This window comes from Pectinophora gossypiella, chromosome 16 (assembly GCF_024362695.1).
Source record: "Pectinophora gossypiella chromosome 16, ilPecGoss1.1, whole genome shotgun sequence".
Classification (NCBI taxonomy): domain Eukaryota; kingdom Metazoa; phylum Arthropoda; class Insecta; order Lepidoptera; family Gelechiidae; genus Pectinophora; species Pectinophora gossypiella.
Window position 1 is genome coordinate 14,195,366 of NC_065419.1, and position 12,793 is coordinate 14,208,158.

General features: G+C 36.6%; 2 protein-coding genes across 5 annotated transcripts in view; one reads left to right on the forward strand and one right to left on the reverse strand.

Annotated features, from left to right (window-relative positions):
* Positions 1–419: 419 nt before the first annotated feature.
* On the reverse strand, positions 420–8,143 carry LOC126373816 (recQ-mediated genome instability protein 1-like). The gene is made up of 7 exons (XM_050020137.1): positions 7,856–8,143; positions 7,567–7,763; positions 7,113–7,209; positions 6,385–6,497; positions 5,680–5,820; positions 3,894–4,633; positions 420–1,366 (listed from the first exon to the last, which is right to left on the reverse strand). Exons 1-7 carry the CDS (start codon positions 7,936–7,938, stop codon positions 1,217–1,219), a joined length of 1,521 nt encoding a protein of 506 aa, XP_049876094.1. The 5' UTR covers positions 7,939–8,143; the 3' UTR covers positions 420–1,216.
* A 285-nt stretch (positions 8,144–8,428) lies between these two features.
* Positions 8,429–12,793, forward strand: part of LOC126373789 (macoilin) — a 170,388-nt gene continuing 166,023 nt past the window's right edge. For all 4 annotated transcript variants that reach the window (XR_007567360.1, XM_050020088.1, XM_050020090.1 and 1 more), the window contains exons 1-2: positions 8,429–8,733; positions 11,441–11,582. Coding sequence is in view for 3 of the 4 variants with exons in the window: in XM_050020088.1 (XP_049876045.1) it covers positions 8,654–8,733; positions 11,441–11,582 (222 nt within the window). In the remaining variant the exon portion in view is untranslated. The remainder of the gene's footprint in view (positions 8,734–11,440; positions 11,583–12,793) is intronic.

The window sequence follows — 12,793 nt, forward strand, 5'->3', positions numbered from 1 at the left end:
GTCGCGTTTTTCTGTGACGTCCCAGGTTACTTTTGATACAAATTCCGTAGTATTTTTGTGTTTTGACATTTAGTAAAAAGTAACTGATTTGACTAGTTGGAAACTAGCACTGGAATCTAGCACTGTAATCTTTCCTGTGTATAAAGATATTTATTGTGTATAAATTTAGGTACAGTTATAAATTATAGTTGCAAATTACGTCTCACTAAATATTGCCTTTGCAGACATACACATTTCACATAGGCAATGAAATAACATGAGTATGGTTAAACTGTTGTATATGGGCAATAAAGAATATTTGATTCAATTAAACTGATTCACGGCAGGCCTTGCCCAGTAGAGAGCCGAACTTATTACCCTACTACAGAGTAGCAGTGATACTACATGGATATAATGAATAAAGTTCAAAATCACAGATGTACATTTCAATTTCATTTACTTGTATAAAAAACATACATAGCTGGAACTTGTTGGAATTATACAGGGCGTTAGTGACATCGTAACGAATACTGAGGGGGATGATTCAGACCATGATTCAGAGTTGATATCAAGTGGATTTTTCCGTCGCAAAATTATAGAACGGAAAAAAAAACACAAACTTTCAAGAATTTTCCAACAGGATATTCCACTTGATATCAACTCAGAATCATGGTCTGATTCATACCCCTCAGTATTCGTTACGGTGTCACTAACACCCATGCCTACTTGTATGGCTACCGTATGTACTTGTACGGGGTGTAAGTGACATCGTAAGGAATACTAAGGGGGATGATTCAGCTGATTATTTTGAATTATTATCAAGTGGAATTTTCCATCGCAAAAGTATAGAATTGAAAATAATTTATAAAACTAATAAAAAATCATGAATTTTGCGACGGATAATTCCACTTGATATTAACTCAGAATCTTGGTCTGAATCATCCCCCAGAGTATTCGTTACGATGTCACTAACACACTGTATTTACAAACTTGGTGCTGTTTCCTACGGTCACCCAATTATTTTAATTTATATCTGTCATTTTTTAATCCGGCGAAAAGGAAAGGGACAGGTGAATGTCAGGCATAAAATTCATGGAACACACATCCAAGTTACAGCTGAATTTTTTAAACAACCCTTTTAACGCCATCTAGCGAGAACGTAGTCTGGAAACTCCCTCATTACAATTTAGGAAAATAATTATTTCAATAATTTATTGAATTTAATAAAAAAAAAATGCTATAATCCGCTACCCTGTATTCTCTTCTGTAACATGTTTACGTGTATGCCCTCGAATGGTATGAGACATGTTATTTTTGGCACTTCTAATATTGTGAGCTCTATAATGCAATATAGTACTTGTAGAGTGTCCCTTGCTTTCTGTAATGCCTGTAACAAATTATGATCATGAATGGTATTATAATATATGTACATATCGTGGCCATATCATAGAATTGATCATTTCATGAAATGGTCGTATTTCATGAAATAGAACAACATTCGTTGGCCACATCATGATGTAGTTTGGCTAGATCAATGAACACAAAACGTTTAACGATATGACCAATGATTACTTCATGATATGGCCAAACGTTAGCGATCATATCGTAAAATAGTAACAGTATCCACCGGTAGTGGCGCTGGTGTCGCTTTGTTTTTGTTTTGCATAATGGCGGCGGACAATAATTATTCTTTTGTGAACGCGAATAATACGAATAATAATGAGCAAATACAAAATAAAAGTGCAGTGAAGCAATGTTTTGACACTAAGGTGAAAAGAAAAACTCGTATTAACAGTAGACAGCAACTTTATTTTTATTTTTAGGTTATATGGCAAATAATGAAGGTCGAGTGACCACGCTACGTAAATCAATGGACTATTATTGGATTTCAAAATATGATATAATTAAAACTGCGAATGAAGCGATATTAATTTAAAAAAAGAAAAATATAGACGATCCTACTGTCCGTAAAGTTTCTTTTTTTTGACGTGACTTATTGTAGATTTGCCGCAGATGGCATTAACTACTTGAAACGGGATTCTATTAAAACGCATAAATGTTTTTGTCATAATTTAAATTATCATAATCCTTTTTTTATAATTTTTACAAGGCATAACAGTAGGTTAGGGTGCGGCGGGGGTGGCCCTTGGGCCACCCCTACGCCGCCAGTATGTTTATCTTACACACGAAAAGTATACTGAATGATGACCAATGGCATGAAATAGTGTCAAAAATATGACGACGACTTCAAAGCGAGATGCAGTTACGGCGTATATGTCAACTACATCAACACTCCGTTAATCGAAAATGACTTTTTAATTTTTATTTGAATTTTAAACATTTTTGTACTTTGTACTAGAGTAATGTATTATTTCCTACCTTATTTCGCGTTTTTATTACACCACTTATCATGGACACCCTACATTAATGATATGGCCAAACGTGGATGGAAATATCATTAAACGCTGACGTTTAAACGATATGATCAGTTGAAGTTGGCCATTTCATGAAATACGACCATTTCATGAAATGGTCGATCATTTCATGTAATGGTCAATTCTATGATCTGGCCACGACATACACAATTAACACGTGTTTGATGTTCGTGCATCACCCAACAGGGTCCACATAATATCAGCGTCGTGGTTCACGCCGCGACTTGTGCTGAGTGAGGTCCTTTTATCTCAGGACGTCCACCACCACCTTATGATCATTTCGACAAACTGGAAATTTGATATGATGTTGTCTTTTTTTGTGTGTGGCGCCCTTTTATAATAAACTAATTCTATTCTAATGGTTACTTTCTATCAAAATCCGTGATAGCCTAGTTCGGAAAACGTGTGACTTACATCGTAGTCACGGGTTCTAATCCCGGCCGGGTTACAAACTTCCAAACCACTGAATTCGAGTTTATGACTTTCAATTCATGTCTGGTACATAGGTAATTTATATCCCACTAGCTTCTGCCCGCGGCTTCGCCCGCGTTAAATTCGGTGTACCACGGGGGATCCGTGTACCAATTTTAATTAGCTTCCTGTCTTGAAAACTGCGAAGTCTCTTATCAAATTTCACCCCCTCTTTGAAGGGGTTGGGGGCAGATTTAAAAAAAAAATGATGCACAATTTTTTTGTTAGTCACAATAGTCCGCATCAGGGGCGTAGCTACCGCCGTATTTGCCGTATCAATTATACGGGGCCTCCGGGCCACGGGGGCCCCCAAAGTGTGTAAGGACGGCTGTCAGACATCTCACTATTGTCCATAGAGGCAGAAACTTTAGAAAAACTAAAATCATCATCAGCCATAAATGATTTAATAAATCAGTTTACCGAAAAAAAGGCAAGGAGAGTGAATATTTAAAATTCGATTTTTATTTGTAAAATGGGTAAATTATGTGATAAATAAATATTTCTTCTCACATTTTTTTTTCTGTTGTGAAAAATCTTTACCTCCATATAAGGGCCTCCAAAAAATTTTTATACGGGGCCCCGACAAGGCACGCTACGCCACTGGTCCGCATACCAATTTTTAGCTTACTACCTTGAATATTGCGGAATGCTCCATACAAACTTCTAGCCCCCATTTTAAGTGGGGTGTTAGAAAGTCGAAACAGAAAGACAGACAAACAAACAGACAGACACACACATACACTTTCGCATTTATAATATTAGTATAGATGGTTTCTTGGCTTTGTGCTCGGTTGCTATTTAGCAATAAGGCCGCTTATTGTGCTTATTTTTTTATTCGTATGTTTATGTCCTGTGTATATGTCGTTGTGCAATAAAGTATTATTGATTGAAAGGCAATAGCCCCTTGTACATGGGACTTTAATATAGACACCATGGGATAGACAGACACCACAGGATTCCATCTCGTAACAAATGAAACCTTAAAAACAAAAACATGTTAAAACTCACCGAAACAGCCTTTTCCTTCAACTCAGGTTTTGTCATCATTTGTTTCTTCAACTGGTTCATCTCTTGCGGAGTATACCCGACCAATTTCGATAGCACATTGCTTGTGAACTCTACATCTATAGTCCCCGTACCATCCACTAGTGTACATCTTAAACTCCACCCGTCTTTCCCAACTGATAACTTTGATAGTAATTTGATTATTTGACCTTTTACTTTGAATACTCTACCAGTTTTATCTTCATTGCTCAGTTCATTAATCTGTTTTATATATACAAATGGTTCTGCTGATATGTTAATAGGAAATTTAGGCTCAACTTTTGATTTTGACGAGATTTTAGCAGCTCCTTCAGCAGCATCGAAATTAGCTTCCATTTCTCTTAAATATTCTTCATCTTCATCAAATAAATCATCATCGTTTGGATAGTCATCTGTCGTGTTAACAGTGTCCATTTTGATTTTCTTTTCGGGTTTCGAGGACTTTTCTGAGGACGGTCTTTTGCCAGAGTTGTCGAATTGCGCCTCTATGGCTGCTATTTGGTCTATGTCTATGTCGTCTTCAGCGAATCCGTTGGTGGAAGTAGTTTGGATGTTAGTACTGCTAGGAGTAACCCTTGCAACGGGTCTGGTTGTAGAGGAGTCTTCGAAATGAGGAGTATTTTCCATTCGCGGTGGCATCTGTGTGTGTGGTGTTGGTAAGTTTGTGTTACGTTGGATTATGGTCGTGTTGTGGTCTCCCGGGTCTGAAAGTGAAGAACTCTTCAACTAAATGCAAAATTATATTTATTTTATTGCCGACATCACCTGCCGGTGTTACTATTGAGCCGCCAAAGGCCCCTGACATGGCTCATGTAACCACTTAAGTAAATAGTAGTTGCGACCGACTGCTTCACGTGCAAGGTCGCTGGAAGGTGGTGCGCTGAAGTCAGGAGCTAAGTGCGCGAGTTTGGGCGGCGCTTCAGGAATAGTGTGGATCCCCGCTCAGAATCCTACCTGGTGCAACGCATATTGCTGGCTATTCAACGCGGAAACGCAGCCAGCATTATGGGTACATTTGCGCCAGGTACGATTGGAGTCGGGCTTTTTAAGTAAGGTTTAGTGTAACTGTTAATTGTATATAATTTGTTTTATTTTTAGTTTTATTTAATTTTATTTTATATGTTTAGTCTATTTCTATATTGTAAGTAACTTGTTTTGTTTATGATGTAGTTTGGTTTATTGATTTTTCAAAAACGCGCTTATGTGGTGTTCGGTCACGAGTATTAGTATACACTTTGGTACAATGTCACATTAACTTTTTTGACAAACTGTCTCACTAAATGTCAAATATATTAGTGCGACAGAGTCCTAAAGTGGGTACATTATATTGCTCATGACTGTTCATTATTAGGTGACGATATAGAAACCGAGTTACATGGTTAGGCCTCTGCCTATCATCGTCTAATGCGTTTTTTCGTATTTACCGACCTTGGGTCATCTCGACTCTCACTTTGAGGTCGCAAGTTCGAATACCAGCACAGGCCAAAACCAATATTGACTGAATTCATGTTTGGATCATAAATGATTATCACATGCTCAGCGGTGAAGAAAAACATCGCGAGGAAACCCATATTCCCGAGAAATGCATTTCGGAGTTATGTGACCTAATCTGTATTGGGCTGGTTTTACCTTCGCGAGTTGGAAGGTCAGATAGGCAGTCGCTTCTGTAAAAAACTGGATTTGTCAATTTTTATGTTAGGTCAGCAAAGCCTGCGAAAAACAGGATAACGCTAGGGAGATGATGACCCACCTTGCGTCATTGGCAGCCCAAGTTTGGTGGAAAGCAGACCAGCCAGGCAGTTGGAGACGGCTATCTCCTGCACCTCGCCGCCCAGCAGTTCGATGTTGCCCTCTGTGAGGAGCAGCATTCCCCGACGGCATTCCAGGGGACCTGAAGAATGACTTAGGTCAGACTGCTTTTTGAAGCTGGGGGTTGCAAGTTTGCAAGCAAATTTCTTGCACTGTATCACTGTGACCAGTAAGATCTATTGTGACCGCCGCCTTATGTTAAAGTTCACCTCTAAGCCCTACCCTACTGGGTTTTACTTTACTCTTAAATGGCCGTAAGGTGCTAAGGAGCAAGGGAGACGGCGCGTCGGCTGTTTCACTCACACTAACTCATTAGGCACACTAGGAATTAGTTTTTGTAAGCAGTGCCTGGGGTGTGCTTTGTAGGGTCAATGACCAATTATTCTGAGTAATAGAATTGGGTAGTTTCCTAAGTCAAAGATGAATTATGAAATTATGATTACATAATGACAGGTTTAAAACTGACAAATAATATTTTCTTTTTTCTATTTGTTATAAGTTAATTAAGTGCGACATATTGTCACGACTTTCTATGACCTCACAGTGTGCTTTTTCATACTAATTTTATAGTAATTTCGTGTTTTGATGTTTAGTAAAAAGTAACTGATTTGACTAGTTAGGAACTAGCCTATTGTGTAATAGGTACCTTTAATAAGAGCTTTACACCCAGGAGTGATGTCGCAACTCAAGTTCCTCATAGGTTTGTACTCAATAGCTGTCACCTCCTGCACTCCATCTGTCAAGTACAGTTTTATCATCCTGAAATAATAGAAATATACACACTAATTTTATTTTAAGTTATACCTGTCATTTTCTTATCCGCCGAAAACGAAAGGGACGGGTAATCGACAGATATCAAATTTAAGGAATACACGTCAATTTTAAGCTGAAATTTTAAATCCCCAAAATTTTACATGGCCCTGATTCCTGCATACTCCTCTTAATTTTATGTTCAAACCCGTTATTTTCTTATCTGCCGAAAAGGAAAGGGATAGACAATTGACAGTTAATTTTAAAATGAATGAGTGAATGAATGAATAACCCAGGCAAATCAAATATGCATCTCGTGGATATGCTACCTGTTTGACGAGCACTGTCAATTTATTTCTGTCGGGTTATTTATCCAATGCAAAATTTTGAGAACTTAGGTTAGGTTTTGAGAACTTAAGTTACTAGTTGAACTGTCTAGGAACTGATATTCGGCAGCCAAATTAATGAATTTTATAACAACATATTATGTTTTTTTTAAATATCATTCTTTTCCCTTGCCATACAGCTTGTGAAAAGCTGCAGTATTTTTAGGCAGATGAGACATTCTTTATGTAAAAACTAGTCACTTAAGAACTAATAATAGAAATCATTTATTTATTTTACCTGTGGCTTGGAATTTTATCATCATAGTTGGTAGTGACCTCAATGTTCTCTGTGTTCACTTTTTGCAGTTTCAAATATTGCTGGTATGCTGGGGTACCTTATGAAATAATATAATTATTATAAGTATGAGCATAGACTTAGGATTTAACCACATCTTTCCTATGCTTCTATTCTTTTTTGTTACTTAGAACTGTCATTTGCTAGAGCGAGAGAGAACGACCCGACGCGGCCGAATCGACGAGGGGATAGCGTGCGGTCGCTTTCTCATACAGCATTAAAATGTGTTCCCAACTTCACATTTGTACAATATTTACTATTTAAAACACATATAGGCTAAACTACAACTAGAACTCTTCTTGAGAGTTGGGTAAAAAAAGTTTAAATGTTAGTTACTTTCAATATTAATTAAAACAAAGTATGAGTAAATGAGTCAACGAGACAATGTATGAGTTACCTATATCAATAGCAGCATTAATTTGAAGTGTGAACCGTCCATCCAGCCTGGTCTTTTGCATATTTTTTAAATTTCCTGGCAAAGAACCTGGACATATGTCTTTCAAATCATTCAGCAACCATTGTTCTCTGGCCAAAGATTTTATCTCTGTTTCACTGTAACTATTGCTGCTATCTTCTGTTAAATATTCTACACACCTGAAAAATATAATATTTGGGTAGACTAATTAGTTTTCATGAATATTTTGATGATATTAATACAAATAAAATCATTGACAAAATCAACAAACCCCGATAGCCATTCGTCGTCGACCAGCATATGTTGGGAAGCCAGATAACTCCGCACGGAATTTACTAGAGAATTAACAGACATTTTGTAACACAAAAATACTATATTTAGTGCCACTTAAAAGGAAATATTAATAGAAAATTGCGATTTTCCATCGTAATCTTCCCTCTATTTACATGTTAATGTCACTTTGATAAACCGAATTAAAACAAACTACATATAGCAATAGCTTTGTTGAAATGAGGCACAACATAACAAATTGTATAGCTTTATCTCTCTCTATAATTTCGTTAGTGCTACGTGTCCCAAAAATAAGTAGAAGTAGAGATGCACCAATATGATATCGATAAAAATATAACGTTATTCATTAATATTCGTTATTTATTGTAAATATAGCAACACTGATCAGTCAGTTTAGTGTTACTAGATCTAACATTTTTCTACCCTACGGTAAATTTGAAATCAAGTCTGTAATTTGAATCGTAGATATTGAATACAGAACTAGTATTCAGTTTAGTGGTTTTTATATAATAATAGTTCATTGTTGCTTTTTCATCATTTATAAATACTCTCACAACAGTTTAACAGTTCGTAGTAGTTTTAAAAAGTGTTACTGTGGCAACATAATTATGAGTGAACGCAAAAAGCTTGCCGATATTTCATCCATCTCCCTCGTAAATTCTGTAGGCCGATTGACAACAAAAGGCGATATTTTGAGCATTGTTGTTTTAAATGTTTCTCTATAAAGTGTCGTGAACGGACAGCCTATATTTGTGATTTACAGAGTGGAGGAAAAAATATGAAGAGGCGAAATGCCGAAACTGGCAAGATGCGGCGCCCAGTAAAGCGCACCAAAATCACCGAAGGAATGTACGGAAAGTGAGTGGAAACGGCTTAGTTTCGATAAAAATGTATTCTTGGGATATTCCAGGAGGTGCTGATATTCAGGCAATTTGGTATCGGGCGGTAAAGAGATGAAAAACAGGGCAAATGTGTGTGGGTAGTACACCATCTGGTTTCGTGCTCATGATATGATGACAAAAAAACACGATTGAAACAGTTCGCACGTGTTTATATTGCTCGTTTTACCTACTCAAGATGTGTAGCACACATGGATTCAGTTTCACATGTTCTATGTAATGTGAGAAAGCAGTATTGTATGTTTATTGTGAAGATAAACCATGTTCCTACATTTCTAAATTTATGCAAAGCTTTCATGGAGAAATTTTAGTTTCTGTATTATTGTTATGTTATTTTAATTTGCATTAATTACATTGTGTTTGCATAAATTATTATTAGTTGAAAATGCAATATAATGTAATGTAGTGTAATAAAATATTTAAAATTCATACAGAACATACATTACAAAAACACTACTAACAACTTTCACATATCATTACAACAATATGTTACCATTTCAATATTGGTAGTTTTATCATTTATAATATCAATACAAACAGAGAAAAGGAATACCTAGTTGGTACAATACATTATTTGAGGTTTATACAATTACCATGACCACATACTATGATCATGGTATGACATCCCATGTGTGATCATGGCATTTGCAACAGCGTTGAAATATCGGCAGTCTCATATTCTTGATTGTAACATGGTAAGAACCTGGTACACACTCACTCACACAGGGACTAACCTGGAACCTGACAGAGGGCAGCAGTAAGTGTCAGTACTATTTAGATGTGGAGGACAGGAGTCGTAGTAGCTATCTCACTTGCATCAGGCAAGATACTGGGGGTGGAAGGCAAGAGGAAAACCACTAGTCTATTTTTCCCTAAAAAAATAGCATGGAGAATGCTACACCGACAAGACCATGTCTTTTAAATTAGTGATGATGATAAAGAACCCCGTATTATATGTTTTAATTATGTACAATACATTAAAGAAACTCTATTAAATAGTTACAATAAGTAAAAATGAAACAATATATATATTTCATTATGCATTGATCCTTTATAAAACTTCTATAAACATCTAAAGGTATACTAGCTGAATGAAATATAAGTGGAAATTAATTATAGTGATACTATTATAGATATTTAATAGCCTAAACGGAAATAGGCAATCAATTACTTATTAAATATGCCTATGAGAAGTACCAGGTGTTGTAGGTGTTTATCAGTTCAATGAACTATGAATAATTATATTAAACATAAAAGACCTTTAATGTTAACACTCCAATTGCATATAACACATAATATGGTAAGACTTCATAATTAAGTATAGAATTATCTATTCAAGAGTCTCTGAGGGAGCTGTTTAAAGAAATTAATGTACTGACTATTGCCAGTCAATATATTTTATACTTGCCAAAGTTTGGCCATATCATGAAGTAATCATGCATTTAATTGCTCATATCGTTAAATGTTTTGTGTTCATTGATCATGATGTGACCAACGAATTATATTCTATTTCATGAAATATAACCATTTCATGATATGATCAATTTTATGATCTGGTCACGACATAGGGTGTGCAATAAATGCTTTGACTTTGACTTTATATGAATATTTATATATTCTGTGTCTATTGGCCCATACATGCAATTGGTAAACAGACCATAAGCAATTAATATGACTTTTTTTAGTGGTGTGTGCAGGCAGTAGTAGGTTGTGTCTTGGGGTGTGCCTTTTGAGGTGTTACTCTTGACATTTATTACTAATACTAATTGTCACAGGTAATTAATCAATGATTCAATGAGCATTGATCTGATAACAACTAATCAATTGTCTCACATAATGTATATCATTTTTCAGCCCATACCTCTTGCTTATTAGCTTATTATTTTTAGCTTATTATTAGATAGGGGAAGGTACTTCTCCATATTACGAACCGTCTTACACTTAAACACACCCGAGGACCCAATCAGGGTAGGCAGACTCATCATCACACTTGCTATTGAAGCACAACCCGCACATTCCATACACAATCTTATTGTTACCGTTTGCCGCTATACGGCGTGAGCTTACTCCGTTTGCTTACGGCCTTTTAGACTAACGTAAGACCCATAGGGGGTGAGGTAAATCCAGCCCAGTGTTTGATACGAATTAGTGCGGGGCATAGAGTTACCGTTCTATACGCAATAGTATTATTTGAGGAGTGGGTGTATTGTACACATTAAAGACCTCTTCATAATGCTGTGGCTCTATCTACCCCCTTAGGGTAATGTGACAGATATGACTGTATGTAACTTTCTAGGATCATATTTCGTCTCATACTTATTTAGGTGAGACAGTCCTACTTTAGAACCCTATCACACTAACATATTTGGCATTTAGTGTGATTTACAGTTTAATTCGTCAAAAAGTTATTGTGACATGGTACATTGGTTAACTATTATCACACCACAGACATTGCATACAAAAAAAACTCCCTTTACACAAACACTACACATTGATGTTGTCGTACACACGCATATGTGTGTGACGTCTGACGCTATACGATTGGAGACTAAAGTAAAACCCAGGGGGGGTGGGGTAAACCTAGCTCAGCCGCTGGTGGGGAGCGGAGATTGGCCCTTCTATACGTAGTATTATTCCTTATTCTAATTAAATTGCCTTTGTTGCAGCTCCATGCTGTACCTGAAGTTCGTGATGCTGTGGGCGACAGTAGTGCTTGCAGACTATATGCTGGAGTTCCGGTTTGAGTTCCTCTGGCCTTTCTGGATGATGCTCAGATCCGTCTATGACTCCTTTAAATATCAGGGACTTGTAAGTGTTATACATTAGTGACACCGTAACGGAAACTTTGAGGGATGACTCAGACAGGATTTTTTGTTTGAAAATTTCATTTGATTTCAACTCAGAATCATGGTCTGAATCATCCCACAAAGTGTTCATTATGTTGTCACTAACACCCTTTGTATGGCTACTTGTATACTGGGTGTTAGTGACATCGTAACGAAAACTTTGAGGGGTGATTGATGCCATGAATCTAAGATGTTATCAAGTGGAATTTTCCGTCGCAAAATTATGGAACTGAAAATAATAAAAAAAAACACAAAAATTTTCATGAATATTCAGATTGAAAATTCCACTTGATATCAACTCAGAATCATGGTCTGAACCATCCCCCTCAGTATTCGTTACGATGTCACTAACACCCATACCTACTTGTATGGCTACCGTATGTACTTGTGCGGGGTGTAAGTGACATCGTAACGAATACTGAGGGGGATGATTCAGCTGATTATTCTGAGTTAATATCAAGTGGAATTTTCCATCGCAAAAGTATAGAATTGAAAATAATTTTAAAAAACTAAAAAAAAATCATGAATTTTGCGACGAAAAATTCCACCTGATATTAACTCAGAATCATGGTCTGAATCATCCCCCTGAGTATTCGTTACGATGTCACTAACACCCTGTATACAAGTATTCGATTCATAGTATTCATATGTAGTATTCGTTTCGATGTCACTTACACCTCGTGCAAGTACGTACTTGCATGTGGTGTAAGTAACATTGAAACGAATACTCAGGGGGATGATTCAGCTCATGATTCTGAGTTAATATCAAGTGGAACTTGAAGAAAAAAATCATGAATTTTGCGGCGGAAAGTTCTACTTGATAGTTACTCAGAATCATGAACTGAATCAATCCTCTCAGAATTCGGCACGGTGTCACTAATGCCCTGTGTACTTTTATTTTGTAAGATACAAGAATATTTCTCTGCTATGTTTGACTTACTGGAATTTACTTGTTTCTAATCCCTGATGATATCCGATACCCGTCGGTTTGCGAAAGCGGTAAATAAAGCGAAAGTTGATGGTAGGGCTGGCGGAGGAAGACCTGGAAGGACTTATATTGAAAAATTAGAGATGTCCTTAGGAAAGGTTTAGTACGATCTACTCTGAACCGGCGTGCGTGTATGAAGCGATTGATGAATGTGGAGGAAGCAAGAGAAGTGTGTCAGGATCGAA

Coding starts and splice junctions, on each gene's coding strand:
- LOC126373816 (XM_050020137.1), bottom strand. CDS start 7,938: ATGTCTGTTAATTCTCTAGTAAATTCCGTGCGGAGTTATCTGGCTTCC. Junction 7,764..7,855: donor GACGACGAATGGCTATCGGG/GTTTGTTGATTT, acceptor TATATTTTTCAG/GTGTGTAGAATATTTAACAG. Junction 5,821..6,384: donor GTGTAAAGCTCTTATTAAAG/GTACCTATTACA, acceptor GTCATTCTTCAG/GTCCCCTGGAATGCCGTCGG.